Source organism: Branchiostoma belcheri, unplaced genomic scaffold (assembly GCF_001625305.1).
Source record: "Branchiostoma belcheri isolate BF01 breed outbred unplaced genomic scaffold, Haploidv18h27 scaffold33, whole genome shotgun sequence".
NCBI lineage: Eukaryota > Metazoa > Chordata > Leptocardii > Amphioxiformes > Branchiostomatidae > Branchiostoma > Branchiostoma belcheri.
This window is the reverse complement of record NW_017803943.1, coordinates 266,819-283,324: the sequence shown is the minus strand read 5'-3', so window position 1 is coordinate 283,324 and position 16,506 is coordinate 266,819. Positions and strand designations below refer to the sequence as shown.

The 16,506-nt window shown below is 42.9% G+C and overlaps 1 protein-coding gene across 1 annotated transcript in view; it reads right to left on the bottom strand.

Annotated features, from left to right (window-relative positions):
* Positions 1-13,093, bottom strand: part of LOC109475260 (growth hormone secretagogue receptor type 1-like) — a 27,277-nt gene extending 14,184 nt beyond the window's left edge. Inside the window, exon 1 of the mRNA XM_019775860.1 lies at positions 12,742-13,093. Within this exon, the coding sequence (XP_019631419.1) occupies positions 12,742-13,093 (352 nt within the window). The remainder of the gene's footprint in view (positions 1-12,741) is intronic.
* Between the last annotated feature and the right edge of the window lie 3,413 nt (positions 13,094-16,506).

Genomic DNA, 16,506 nt, shown 5'->3' with positions numbered 1-16,506 from the left:
GAAAGTCAACGCAATCTCGCCGCATCCTTCAGTGTAAAGTTAAGAATCACTTGAGCATGTCAAAATTCACAGAACATCTCATGTGATTGACACCGTGTGTAGTATCTAAATGTCATAACAAAGTAAGGATGTTTCGTAACTAACGTATGTACACCAATTACCAAAGAGTCCTTATGGCATATACCGAAAATCAAAGTAATCTCGCATGCTTCTTTTCGTGCGAAGCAACGTACCATCTGAGAATGTCAATCTACAGATCTTGCCGAGGCTACGCAGCACCTGCACTACTGAAGCATATCACAATTCAGCTATGTACAAAGTGCGATTGAAATGTACGATCTCCAACAAATCACTTTCTTTCATGCAGAGTGGCTCCCCTCGTTCTGTATGATCAAAGGCATCCTGGCGTTTTTTTGTGATTGTATAATTGATCGAGGCCATGTGAGGCTGTGCAGGGGAAGCTCAGAGATGTGAGCGTAACAACTAACATGGATTTACATGCCCCCATCATTACATCCTCTGCATATCCCACCTCTGGCAACGTACAGTCTGCAAGATGTCGCCAACTAAATCCCTTCATAGTCTCAAAGGAGTGAACAGATTAAAGCCAGATTGCGGATGGACTAATTGGACATGCTTTGCTGCTATGTCCTCTGTGGAAAATCTCAGTCGTCAAATAGTCTGCATGCATTTAATTGCAAACAGTTCAAAGAGTAGTGCCATAGAAAAGGTATGGTATGATACGAGTCATAAAGAGAAGATACTCATATTTTCTGAACCTCTAAAAGGGTTTTTATGTATATGATGTTTTGATCTTTGTCTTTGACCATTCAAACATTGCGATCATATGAAATCCTCACATTCAAAGGACTCTCATATTTTACATGACTTTCCATCTTTGATATCTAGAGTCTAACGTACCTCTGAAATAAAGGACAACTTTTCTTGTCCTATCGTGCTCTCGAGTCACGTCTGAAGTTTTGTCACGTAGACTATGGCAAGGAGCATAAACCGCAGACACTCTTATCACGGCTGTCTACTACTGTCAAACCCAGGAGAATTCCCGTCTGCTTATTCTGATCATGGCTTCTCACCTAGATGATACTGTTTTGACTATGGTAAACGATGTACTAACTGACTTGAGTTTTATGCCCTTATATCATCTTTGTCACCAGGACATACCTTTATGATGGCAATGACGATGAAGTTCATTGCAGTTTTGTGCATACCCAGTGGGGGCTAAAGGTATCTATTAGGCATTTTTCAATCTCGAAAGATGATGGTAGCACTTTAGGACTGATGCTGTAGCCGTGTGCCCGTGCACGCAGACACTCTTATCACGCCGAGTAAGCCCGCCTAGTAAGACTTCTCACCTACATAATACTGTTGACACTATCATATGGTAAACGATGTACTACTGTCTTACTGACTGATTTGAGTTTCTAACCCTTGTATAATCTTTGTCACCAGGACATACCTTTATAATGACAATGAAGTTTGTTGTATATCGAGTTATTCCCATCAGGGGTTAAAGACATTAATACTAGTAGACATTTTTCCACCTGAAGAGATTACGGTAGCACTTTAGGACTGATGCTGTAGCCGTGTGCTCGTGCACGCAGACACTCTTATCACTCTTGTCAAACTCCTGCCAAACACAGGAGACCTCCCGTCTGCTTATTCTGATCCTGACTTCTCACCTAGATAATACTGTTTTTCACTATCATATGGTAAACGATGTACTACTTTCCTCTCATTGACTGATTTGAATTTTATGTACTTGTGTCATCTTTGTCACCAGGACATACCTTTATACTGGCAATGACAATGAAGTGATTTGCAAATCCATGCCTAGTAAGGGCTAGTATAGATAAAGGTATTGATAGTAGTAGGCATTTTTCCACGTCGAGGGATGATGGTAGCACTTTATAATTAGGACTGATATTGTAGCCGTGTGCCTGTGCACACTCTTATCAAACTACTGCCAAACCCAGGAGACCTACTGTCGGCTTATTCTGATCCTGACTTCTCACCTAGATAATACTGTTTTCACTATCATATGGTAAACGGTGTACTACTTTCTCACCGACTGATTTGAACTTTTTGCCCCTCGATCAACATGAAATCTGTATCATCTTTGTCACCAGGACAAACCCTTTATAATAGCAATATCAATGAAATTTATTGCATATATATATATCGAGTTATGCCCACCAAGGGCTAAAGGTATTGATAGAAGTGGGCATTTTTCAATCTCGAGAGATGATGGTAGCACTTTAGGACTGATGCTGTAGCCGTGTGCCCGTGCACGCAGACACTCTTATCACGCCGAGTAAGCCCGCCTAGTAAGACTTCTCACCTACATAATACTGTTGACACTATCATATGGTAAACGATGTACTACTGTCTTACTGACTAATTTGAGTTTCTACCCCTTGTATAATCTTTGTCACCAGGACATACCTTTATAATGACACACAGTGAAGTTTGTTGTATATCGAGTTATTCCCATCAGGGGTTAAAGACATTAATACTAGTAGACATTTTTCCACCTGAAGAGATTACGGTAGCACTTTAGGACTGATGCTGTAGCCGTGTGCCCGCTCACGCAGACACTGTTATCACGGCTGTCAAACTCCTGTTAAACCCAGGAGACCTCCCGTCTGCTTATTCTGATCATGACTTCTCACCTAGATGATACTGTTTTCACTATCATATGGTAAACGATGTACTACTTTCCTCTAATTGACTGATTTGAATTTTATGTACTTGTGTCATCTTTGTCACCAGGACATACCATTATACTGGCAATGACAATGAAGTTAGTTGCAAATCCATGCCTAGTAAGGGCTAGTATAGATAAAGGTAGTGATAGTATTGGGCATTTTTCCACGTCGAGAGATGATGGTAGCACTTCAGGACTGATGTTGTAGCCGTGTACTTCCGCACGCAGACACTCTTATTATGCATGTCAAACTACTGCCAAACCCAGGAGACCTCCCGTCTGCTTATTCTGATCATGATCGTGACTTCTCACCTAGATGATACTGTTTTCATTATCACACGGTAAACGGTGTACTACTTTCTCACCGACTGATTTGAACTTTTTGCCCCTCGATCAACATGACATCTGTATCATCTTTGTCACCAGCCTTTCATGATAATAGCAATAACAATTAAATTCATCACATATCGAGTTGTGCCCATCAGGGGCTAAAGGTAGTGACTGTAGAGGGCGTTTTTTTTACCTCGAGAGATAATGGTAGCACTCTGGTGCTGTGCCGTATACAACGTCTAGTATCTGTATCGGTATAGCCGGTATAACCGCCCTTAGGCGTAACACACCAGCTTCGCAGGCACGCGGCGCGGCGGCAGCTGGCTACATTACACCGATCGACTTGTTACACCTAAACCATGAACATCTAACTCTAGGCATTGTTTAAAGCTATCTTATGACAATGCCCCTACTGTACTTGGTGACAGCGACTTTCACTCTGCGATAGTTCTAGGAAAGAGTGAATTCTTGAACACCTCAATCCTTGGTTTAGTAAGATGCTAAATGTATGTATGCTGAGAAGGTTTTCTTTTTCTGTCTATGATAAACAATTGGGTTGTCGGCTAGTTGGTTAACCCTAGTTGCAAACATCGTGTGCCCTCAAACGTGCTCACTCAGGGCAACGGCCTGGGTTTGTTCCTGGAAATACAAATATAGCTACAACACACGGTTCACGACTTGCCCTGATCTCTGACACCCAAATGGTAACCTTCTATATGTATATATCTATATGTTTTACTCGGCAAAGCCCTCAAAGGGGGATCGCGCCCAGGGTGCACGGCTAGAGTGGCCGGTGGGCTGGCGTGAAATAAGAAAGTGTCTGACAAAGCAAAACAAACATTGGGTGCAATGCTGAATGGTGAGTGGCCGAACTGGTAAATTCCGACCACATCTGGTAGTCAGGGTGGCCCATGTACTGGGCCTACCATGACTTGAAGGTGTTGACTGTCATTTCTGTATCTGTATCTGTATAGCCGGTATAACCGCCCTTCGGCGTAACACACCAGCTTCTGTATCTGTATAGCCGGAACAACCGCCCTTCGGCGTAACACACCAGTTTCTGTATCTGTATCTGTATAGCCGGTATAACCGCCCTTCGGCGTAACACACCAGCTTCACAGGCACGCGGCGCGGCGGCAGCTAGCTATATCAGCTAGCCCTTATTGTTATGGCAGCGAGTTCCACTCCACGATCGTTCGAGTTCCCTTCTTCCGTGAAACGGAAATTAGGAATCATTTTCAACAGTTGTGAGTCCGTAACACTGGGGGGGGGGTTATAGGCGCTACCAACTCTCCTAATTCTTACAGTGGTTCCCACACCGGCCCTGGGAGTACTGGCTGATGAGCGCCGCTCCAGGGATGTCGAATTCGGAAGATTCGAGGACGAATCTTAAAAAGAAAAGGGGGAGTAGTGTAACAGTGGGGAGTTTATAGGCGTTAACAACGGATCCGGTGATGGGTCTAGACCTTTTAGCCGAATGGTTAGAGCGTCGGGGTTATGAGCTGGCGCCCGGGTTTGGCGTGGGTTCGATCTTGGGCCCGGAGCCAGGAGTGTCGTTATGTTTCTACTCTCCTAATTCTTACAATCTCTACCGTTGCACGATTGATGAACCTAACGTTATATCACACCAGATTCTGCTTCATCCAGGGACAAGCTGCGACTTCCTTCGAAAGGAAATTGGCGAAAATCTCCAGCAGTTGTCGTTTGGTAGTCTCTATCGGACTAACTACGCTATAAATATATATATCGGAGAATTTGCCAGGGGAGTTTGGCCGCCTTGTAGGTTTGATTTGCCGCGCAGTTCGGAGGAAAAGAAACTACCTCCCCGCGGCCGGACTTCCTTGGCCAATTTTACTCTCTTTTTTTGCCGAATTCTACTATCTGTATTCCCGTATTTATTTTATTCACATTTATTTTCGGAGGATGAGGCAAAAAGTTATAAAACTTATCTCAGCCCTCTCCTCACACATAAAAGGATACAATAAAACAAAGTAATAATAATAATAAGAAATGACAAGGGTACATAGTAGGCTGGTGTACAAATTAAAATAAATCAACTAAATCAAACAAAACGTCCTGTCTGCAAAATAAAGTTGAAAACCACATCAAATATGTTACAGTTGTTGACAAACGACAATGAGGGGTTACCCCTGAGAATGGTTGAACATAAAGTGTTGTCGGTGACGTTGTTTGTGTCAAATGGCAGAATGTTAGTTAGAGATGATAACATGTCAATGCGTTCGTCAGTGTACAGTGGGCAGTGTAGGAAGTAGTGTACAGCTGTTTCGTTGAAGTGACCACATTTACACGCAGGACTGGGAACACATTGATGTTGGAACAGGTGAAAGTTTAACTGACTGCGGTTGAGTCTGAGTCTGGTAAGGTGGATAGCTGGGTTTCTCGGACCGTGGGAGAAGTGAGGTTGAGTGTGAGGGCTGTGATAAAACGTCTCCAACTCTTTTTTAAAGATGGCAATTGATGTTGATGCTCGTGTAGTTAATGGCAAGTTATTCCAGGAAACAATGGAAGTAGGCAGAAAAGATCTTTTGAATTTCTCAGTTCTAGCAGGAATTAAGACGTAATTCTGATCAGTACGGAGACTGCAGGGGGTGGAGTCACGGGTTTGTAGTGGTACCAATTCCTGTAAGTATTTTGGTGCTAATTCTTTGATAATTTTATAAAAGTTTACAAGTTTATGCTTTTGACGCCTACATGACATGGTTTCCCAGCCAACCTCAGACAAGATGCTATTCCCGTAGAAAGGCCTGGTGGAGGCTAGTCCTTTGGCGCTACCGTATTCACGATGACGTTTGTATTCACTGTGGACAACAAACACCCCACCGGAATGGTTAATTGCTTAGCGTGAGCGGAGATTGCCTCCCCACTGGAAATTATTGTGTTTTGATGCGTGATAATCGCACCACCGGAGATCAGTTGTATTAACTACCTCTCGGTGGAAAACAACATCCTGGTCCCATGCTGCTTTTCTCTGTTAGCAGGGTTTTTTTTTTTTCCACGGAGATGACCTACTTCGCTAAGCACGAGTTTAGGAATGATTTCCATGTGTAAATTTCAAGTAATCGTTAAAAGGATTTCCAATGTGTAAATTTCAAGTAATTGTTGCTGGCATTCGGTGGAAAACAACATCCTGGTCCCATGCTGCTTTTCTCTGTCGGCAGGGTTTTTTTCCCCGGAGATACATGTACTACTTCGCGAAGCACGAGTTTAGGAATGATTTCCATGTGTAAATTTCAAGTAATCGTTAAAAATTTTTTCCAATGTGTAGATTTCAAGTAATCGTTGAAGAGGATTTCCAATGTGTAAATTTCATGTAATCCTTGCTGGCACTGTTTCCAAGCAAATATATGTTAAAATCAAATCAAATCAAATCAAAGACAATGCATAGTGTCACACTGACGTATCTTACCGAATAAGCTTGAGCTGGTACCACGAATTTGACGAATATCAGGTTGAAGTCACTGCAGTACCTTCCACCCACTATATCGCTTATTTATTCTTCTTTCCTCCAGTTTATAAAAGTTACGAGGGTCGTTACAGTCCAAGACTCAGTAGTGATCGTGCTTGGCAACATCAAATGACGACTGGAATTTTCTAGAAGCACGCTGTTGCGTTCTAACCTAAAGTGCATCAGATTGCGAGTGTCTCATATGTCTTCGCACATCGTAACTCAATTTCTGCGCTTCGCACTTTCGCACTTTCTGGTCATGAGTTTTGGAACGACTGCAATCTAAAATCAATACATGGCGTAATGACGAGTTCTGTTTACAATGAAGAAGTATAATTCTCGACACCTGAAAAGAAATGGTAATCATCCCTTACTCATTCAGGGATATTACCTAACTGGTCAAACTAATCCAATTGTCTTTTTATTGGACCAAATTTCACCCTTCGTACATTAGCAAATCGGCAGCTTTGTCTTTTAGTGCCGTGGGGATGTTTCAAGAAACACTAATTCAGTTTTCTTGTCGAAATTATGTCTAATAAAAAGAAAATTGAATAAGTTTTTATAATACTTTTCCCCTGCAAAAGCCAAAGCTATCGATTTTTCTACTGTGAAAGTTAGTCAAGTAACAATAAAATAAATTAGTATTTATAGTAAGACCCCCAGTAAAAAGGAAGCAGTCTGGTGCCCAATTCCATTTCCGTAGCCCTTGGGCGACACACAGTTGTGCAGGGCACTACAGCAGGGGGCTAGTCTGCTGGTAGTGCTGTGTGTTTGACCTTCCCACACTCTGTTCTCATATGTGCTGAGTGCTAAGTAGAGAAAGAAGTATTTTACCATTTTTAAAGTCTTTGGAATGACCTGGTCGGGGTTTGAACTCACGACCTCCCGGTTACAAAGCGAGTAATCTACCAACTGAGCTATTGCACCGGTTGCACAAATGAATGAATGAATGAAGATGGTGGGTAATTTTCCAACGGAGCGTTCCATCTCAATAACTTGAACAAATACAAGTGTCCAACAGAACCGAAAAATCGACCGGTGGCACGCTGGAACCACCGGGACTAAATGGCGAATTGATGATGACTGTCCGAGTCCATCTGCCCGTCTATCTGTCTTGGCCCGAGGTGTGGTTCATAAGCTCAGTAGAAAAGCCATTCATCAGCACTTCAGCTCAATACACGAATCCCTGGCTAAATTCACAAGTGTGAACAAGAGGTCAAACACAACTTCTCACGTATGTATGCAACCTTTGCTAGATGGAGACGGAAATGATCTTTCTTGTACCAAGCAATATACTTCTCCATAACAAATCTCCGATTCAACCTATGATTCGATTCAACCTTTGCTAAATGTACACGTGAGGATACAAAGTCAAACACGAGTTGTCACGTATGTGTGCAACCTTTGCTAAATGTACATGTGAGGACATAAAGTCAAACACACTCACGTATGGCGCTAAAACATAGTATTATGTGACTAGACAACTTCCCAGAGGGCTGCAGACACAAGCAGGCGAATTTGTTTCAACGGGTTTGATCTGTTTAAGGGTAAACGGGTACTTCTATGCGCTGAGCTAAGAGGGGATTACATACAGGAGAATATGCTAGGAGATGGCGGTAAACGCTGGTTCTGGATTGCATACGGGGGGATACAGTTGACGAGTCATAATTTTACAGTCTGTGAAAAGAAGATATTGCTTTAGATAGAGGGCAAAGTTTCGTCTGTATCTGTATCGGTATAGCCGGTATAACCGCCCTTCGGCGTAACACACCAGCTTTTGTATCTGTATAGCCGGTATAACCGCCCTTCGGCGTAACACACCAGCTTCTGTATCTGTATATATAGCCGGTATAACCGCCCTTCGACGTAACACACCAGCTTCTGTATCTGTATAGCGGGTATAACCGCCCTTCGGCGAAACACACCAGCTTCTGTATCTGTATTGCCGGTATAACCGCCTTTCGGCGTAACACATCAGCTGTGAGAGAGCCAAGGTGATAACTAATAGCGGCAACCAATGACTACACAATTTACTGTAATTGTCAACGAATTTCATGTCACATTTTCTGTGAATCTGTGTACATGCCAGTTGATTTAAATAAACTTGAACTTGAACTTGAGAACAACAACAAGGAAATCAGCCTCCCAGAGCGAGAACTCAACGTTGAAAGACATTCTGCTTGCTAGGCTGTCAAAATCTCTTTCCTAGTTGAAACTATTTCCTCTCCTCCGTGGTTGATATAGTGTTATACATTTGAACTAGAATGTGTTACTTGTACCATGCATCATGCAATCATGCTGCGTAAATGCCCTGAAGAATGATTGTTGGGGCCGTATGAATAGATGATGAATGCATCGTTAAATGCGATATCGATGCATTCCGCGTACTTGGAAATGAGTACACCCAGCCGGAAGTGAGCACTGTATACTAAAACGGATGCTACTGATGTGTATAATTCCTTCTTTCCTATCAAGCTGATTAATTCTTAATTTTGTAAACCTATTTTCGTGTGAAAAATTAGTACAGGTTGTAATGCTATACTGTTTTTAAATCTATGTCAGCTCTCGCACAGCATTAGTATCCGGACTACCTAGAGAGAACGCTGTCAGAGTTTTGCGCTGAGGAAAGAAATAACTTCACATTTAAATCTTTCTCCCTGATCATAGCAATCTCCCTCGGAAGACTGTTCCAAAGTTCAACCGTTATTGGTAGAGTTCTATTATGATTGACGGTGTGGGAGACCGGGATAACCAGAGTGTTTTTGTGCTGGGATTTTGACTGGCGTGTCACCCGCCGAACCTCTATATGTTTAGGGACAAGGGCATTTAGCAGGGCTGGTGCCTCCCTGTGGTACATACGGTTTGAGAGTTCTTGTGTTTAATACTGAATTCTGGATGTAGATTTTCCAAATTGCATTTAAAATGTTTTGCCAACGTTAACATGCAATTTTGCATGTAACCGAAGGAAGTATAATATCCATGTTAGAGCGTTGGACTCGAAACCAATAGGTCCCGGGTTCGATACTCACCGTGGCCCGCAGTTGTGCCCTTGGGAAAGGCACTTTACACGACTTTCCCACCAGTGCGATGGAGTGACGCTCACCGAGCCTCTTAGGCTAATCTGTCTAACTGTGTGACAAAAACAAACTACGGATTTGGTGCGCCAATGTGTTAACATCAGCACATTTGCCGTTATTTTTTTATTAAAATCTGAATTTGCCAGAAAAGGCGTGTTTACTGGTAACTTGCCCGACGTTCTGCCCTTGGAAAAGGCACTTTACACGACTTCCCCACCCCTGCGGGATTTGGTGCACCAATGTGTTAACATCAGCACATTTGCCGTAAACCTGAATTTGCCAGCAAAGGCTTGTTTTCTGGTAACTTGTTCCCCTAGAGGGAGTTCCTGCCAGCGTTTCGATCCCTTTTTTCCACCGTGTATAACCTGAATTTGCTTGCTTTCCGGTTACTAGTACTTGTTTTTCCCTCGAGGGACTTCCTGTCAGCCTTTCCGTTCCTCCGGCGCGGGACTGACTCCGCGGTGCTTCCGCAGTTCGGCCACGCCGGCGCTCATTAGTGTGCGGACCTGTCCTTGGTGCTGAATAACGAGCTGTGATTACAACTAACGAGCGTCTGGGGAGCGAGCGCGCCTCGCCGTGCAAAATGTCACACTGGTCCTTGGAGTACGTGTACGTGTGAACACACGGATGTGTCAATTGAGAGAACCTTTTAACTGGAATGGAATCAACATCCTGTCAGCTACAAGATCTATATTTGGCCATTGAACCATCGCAGAGTGGAACCAAGCGCAGCAGCGGCATTATCACTAGATAGCTTGTTACGCCGAAAGGCGTTTATACCAGATATACAGATGCGGAAGCTGCTAAGTTCGGCGAAAGGCTGCTATATCGGATATGCAGGTACAGAAGCTGGTGTGTTACGCCAAAGACTAGTGTATATACCAGCAGCACAGATACAGGTTACAGAAACAAGTGTACTACGCCAAATGGCGCACCGCGCCAGTGTTGCTTGGTAGAGAACATAGCTTGATAGCAATGGCTCCCGCTAGGATCCGTAAACACAAAGAACTGTCAAAGAATAATGTTGTTTACCCTTTTCTTGAAGTCATGTACGCACTGTCAAGCTATAACAATATATAAGTGTTTCTTTGCAGACGTTATACCGACACATTTCTCGGTAAGCCTCTTGGAGAAAAACATGTGCACGAGAAAAGACGTGGTTTAATATAACAAGGATGCACAAAAACAATTCCTCATGGAATAGCCATTGTTCCTATGAGGATGCAAGGAGACACTGTATCCTCTGTGTCGTTTTACTCTGAACTGACATGTTTACTGTCTGGATACAAGAATACATCAGTGTCTATTAAATGCACGCTTTGATTCAATATGCCAATAGGATTTCGTGGTGCGTGTCGCGTTGAGAGAAACGTGAGTTTGCTCCTTATGTAGGTTGACATAAGGATATGACAATGTATAAACCGCGCGCACCCACACACAGTATGTAATTTTGCTCTGACGAGAAACTACGTGTACACAGACATAATCTCAGGGAGTGAAATTGTCGATGTTTGTGCTTACATGATTACGTGGTTACATGATTAAAAGGCACGCAGTATCCAAATCTCATCTACAGAGCAATTAGCTTCGTTAATTGAGTATCGCAGACGATGGGCAAGACTCTAATCACATCTACTAACGCAGTCTTCTGGCGTAGCTTCGAATGGTCGAGTGGTTGGGTTAGCGAACCGAGTGGTTTCGTGTTCTATTCCTGGCATTCTTAGTAAGACGTCTTTGTGTCCTTAGGTAAAGGCACTTGCTACGATTTTATCACTCACCCAGGTGTAAAATCTGTACTTTACTTCGGTTGGTGAGGTAAAAGAGGGTGGAAGGAGAGGGATGGGCTGTGACATCCAATAACGTGCCCTTGACACAGTGGATAACAACCCACTGCCCCAACGTGACCTGAAGAAGACTATGGGACTATCTTAACATTTTACTTCTGATTCTGTGACAATGGCTACCTCTTTTTTTCATAGCGTTCTTAGATGTATAACCATGGTCATATGTTACTCCAAGGTGAACCCAAGCAAGAATTGAACCAGCACAGTCTACTAACACATGGGCCCGTTACGCCCTGGGCTCGTGTTTACATTTGAGGAGGGTGGCAGCTGAAGCACATGATACTTGTAGATATACCCATGTGTGCTAAACGCAAAAACTATCCGTCATAACATGAAGGTTTGTGTCGTGCCCTGCATGGCACTTTACACCTATTTCCTCACTCGACTCGGGTGAAAATGAGTATCTAGCTTGGGGGCGTCCTCTTAGGTTGATCGTAAAGCCGGAGGTCCCGTTTTTTTTATGAGAGTCACACGTCGAGCATAACATTTATCGGAAAGAGCAGGGGTTCAGCAAGGTGTGCGTGATTCAAACCTTTCAATCTTGTCTTCGGGTTGACATATTGAAAATGTGATAGTCCCCTGTTATGTTAATCCTTCCACAAATATGGTAAATCTCAATTTAAAGCTGCATTTTACACGACTTTCCTCACTTCGCTCAGGTGAAAATAAGTATTGTCCCCTGTGTGATTACATGTTGGAATATAAATTAAGAAAAAAAAGAAAAGACAACTCACACATGGTTTCCCCCAGCAGCCAGGGGAAGTGGACCCATAGGAGTGACCATCGCACATGGTAGAAAAAAAGGCAACTCACACATTTTCCCCCCAGCAGTCAGGGGAAGTGGGCCCAGAGCTAGTGGTCTCTCCTCTGGACAACGAATAATGTCTTGCCACCCTAGCATCTGTGATTCACTATCGTAGGATCTTTATGTAGATTAAACAAAAACAGCACGCAAACATAGGAAAGCCTACTCACACATCGTTTCCCCCAGGAGTCAGGGGAAGTGGGCCCAGAGCTAGTGGTCTCTCCTCTGGACAACGAATAATGTCTTGCCACCCTAGCATCTGTGATTCACTATCGTAGGATCTTTATGTAGATTAAACAAAAACAGCACGCAAACATAGGAAAGCCTACTCACACATCGTTTCCCCCAGGAGTCAGGGGAAGTGGGCCCAGAGCTAGTGGTCTCTCCTCTGGACAACGAATAATGTCTTGCCACCCTAGCATCTGTGATTCATCATCGTAGGATCTTTATGTAGATTAAAAAAAAGGCACGCAAATATAGGAAACACTACTCACACATGGTTTCCCCCAGCAGCCAGGGGAAGTGGACCCACAGCTCCACCACGTACACCGGCAGGCAGAAGAGCAGAAGGAGCAGGTCGGCCACGCTCAGGTTCAGCAGGAAGAAGTTGGTTGGCGTGCGGAGCTCCCTGTTCCCCCACACCGCCAGTCCCACCGACAGGTTCCCCAGGATCCCCACCAGGAAGATCACGCCAGACCAGACGCTGACGAGGACCAGGGTGACCGGGGAAAGGGGCTCCATCTCTCCCATGTCGCCCATCCAAAACGTGTGGTTGAAATTCAGCAAACCTTCCGACGCGTTCAACGCGTCTAGAGAACGGTTCTCTGCAACGTCGAACTCAGCCATCGCTGCTAAGACAGGAAAAAGTGATCTCGGCCCAGTTTCAGCTCACAGAAGAGCTAATCTCCCACTGGTGGTAACGAAGAAGGCAGACGCTATGTACAATGAGAGAATCCCCTAGCTCTTGTCGATAAGCACAATGAACAGTGGAAAACTGCCGCTGCTGCTATTGCTGCTGTTTAGTAACAAATGCTACGCGGCGAACCGAAGCGACCAGAACAACCTGCTCACGTCGCGCCGTCAGGAGAAGAAAGAATAAGGAGACCGACGTGCGGTGATGACTACGTCATAAAATGTATGCCCGCTACCACCTCCACTCCCCCTCCCAGACCGCCAAACGTGACGCCCACTCCGCCTATAGAAAGTCGCCTGCGGTTTCCGTCTGATTGAGTTCGGGCACTGATGGTGCTGATAGAATTTGCTTCCAGGCAGTTGATGCGATAAAACGACGTTAGTCGCCCGCTGATTATGTTTTTTAAGGTCTCTTAGCAACGTTCAGTGACGATTATTGCTTAAGAAAAGCTTCGCGCCTTTAATAGCCTTCTAGGAAAAGTCACTGACTCTTCTACACTTATGTGAACCCAAGACTCACAAAAAAACTCGCCTTCAGTCCTGATTTTAGTTTAATATCACAGTTATCAACCAAGAATTAAGGTATTCAAAAACTCGTATTTCCCCAGAACTATCGTAGACTGGAACTCGTTGCCACCAAGCACAGTTGGAGCATCATCACCGGAAAGCTTTAAACATCACCTGCAATTAAATGTGCAAAGATTGAGTGTAACAAGTCGTCCGGTGTGATATAGCGAGCTGCCGCCGCGCCGCGTGCATGCGAAGCTGGTGTGTTAAGCCGAAGGGCGGTTATACCGGCTATATTGATACAGATACAGATTTTTAGTTAATCATACATACATAGCTAAAAATTCGTAAAGCCTATGGAGACAGCTGTCTACGGCCGCCATGCTTCTACCTTGAAGCCCGCGGACGATTGATTGATTGATTGATCTACTCCAACTTGTTATGCTCCATACATTGTAGAGACTTATTATGTCAAGCTACATTGCTGCAAGGTTTAATTTTCTTACACTGCATCTTGTCATGTATTGCCTTGTAGTGTATATTGTACTGTATAATTTATTCCGTTTATTACAGGATGTCTATATTATCTTACATTTTTCTATTCATCAAAACATAAAGACATGACAAGGGCAGTGTGACGCTGCACTCAAGTTAACAACTTATATTAACAGCGCCACACAACAAAAAAGGTACAATTAACATTTAAATATACAAAGTTGACATATCTGTGCGCCGTAGTCCCACCACCCCAAGACATTAACATGTTAAATTAAATGCTAACAGAGCTATTTGAAAGATAAGATTACATGGTAACCTCCTATATCTCATTGGCGGAAGAACATATCTTACAATATTATCTTACATTCTAGTTGACCTTTTCGTTTAGTATTAGGTCTGTGCTTTTTTTGGTCAGCCATAAGCAGCTAAGTCTATCTGTGATGACCAAAGTAATGACATATTACCGAGAGATTGATTACTTTCCTTCTGCTAAGATGATTACTCACTACGTTAATTTTATGATTTCCACAATCATTTAATAATCGTGGAAATTATCATTTATTATCTGATATTTTGGTTCATATCTCATCAAATTCCATCTTCTTTATCTACAGTATAAATTGTTTTTGATTTCTATTATATATTATTTTTTCTGACCTCTTTCACCCCGCTTTTTTATTTGCGTTACAAATTTTTGTTAATCAGATAGATATTTGGTTGTATAACCTGTTGTATAATTGACTTATATTGTTTTAATTATTAATGTGTTTTTCAGTTCAGTTTATGTTAGTTTTCTGTCAATTCTAATATCTGTACTACTTTATCATATTCCGTTGTAATATTTTGTATTACACTGTTTTAAATGGACCCCAGGAAGACTAGTGGATGCATTCACTAATGGAGATCGAAATAAACCAAACCAAACCAAAGATAAAGTACAAATACAAGACACGCCAAAAAGCAGTTACTACTAAGCAACTGGATATGATTTTGGAAATGGTCAGACGTTTCAGCTAGTATCTACTAGCTTTCGTCAGTGACTGAGAGACCAGAGGAGAAATGCAGATTTATAAGCACAAACTATTGATCCAAGGCCAAAGGACATACAACACTTAAGCTCCTGTTCTGCACAATAGAAGCTTTTTACTAATTTGCATCATCTTGTCTTGACTAGCTTTTCTTTCTTTTTGGACCTCCCCAAAATTTGCGTATCAATCAATTGTGTGTGCTTATGAACCTGTTTTCCCCTCTGGTCTCTCAGTCACTGACGAAAGGTAGTGGATACTAGCTGAAACGTCTGACCGTTTCCCAAATCATATCCAGTTGCTTGAGTAACTGCTTTTTGGCGTATCTTATTACTTGGATGTCTAACCTTCACCGACGTACCTTGGATAAATACAAGACCTTTCGTCATGGCATCGTAGGTGAAGGTTGTTTTTGAAGGCGAAGGTCATGTATACCTTACATTACTAGTATAAAGCTCCTTGCTTCAGAACTCCCACACTAAGATCATCATTTGCCACGTGGCTTAACGTAAAGTGGTTCTATACTTTGAAGGTTATTTCAAGGCGTTTAACACTTATGGATGCTTTCACCTCTCCTTTGCTTGCCTAGTGACGGTACTCAGTGGACAGGATACACGGCTCAAGATATTACATGATTACACAACATTGTAGTCAACGCACGTTTTGTATATATACACAGTGACACACACACACATACACACACACACACACACACACACACACACACACACACACACACATATATATATATAATAAAACTATCTAATAAAAATTATCTAATAAAACTTCACGTCAGAAATCTAATAAATATGAATATCTATAATATAATGTCTAATAAAACTTCACGTCAGAAATCGGAAAAAATCCGATCAGCTTACTCGCAATTCGCTCCAATGTTACTGACAAAAAAGACAGGCATATCTGAATCGGCCACCCGGTAGCCCTTAGGCGTAAGGCACCAGCTTTGTACCCGCATATTGAAGTTCATAAAGGAACTGATCATCTAATTCTTGTCGATGAGAACAAAGGACACTAAACCGCAGTATTAAGTAACTAGCTGACAGCTTTTCCACGCTTTTAGCCAACATGAAAAATTGGCTTTCGAAGTGAACCAAACGCGACTTAACCGCCTTAATGACATTGTTGTTCTACTGCACATTTACACAATTGACTTGGCAATTCGCTGCAAGAAAAACGCCTTGGCTTTTAGAAAATCTCATCTTCCATTTTCTGATGGGGGATAAAAACGTAGCCTCCTTCGCAGCCGTGTTGGGCGTCGGCGTTATTTTTTCTCTGAGCGACGCGAGTAATATGCGG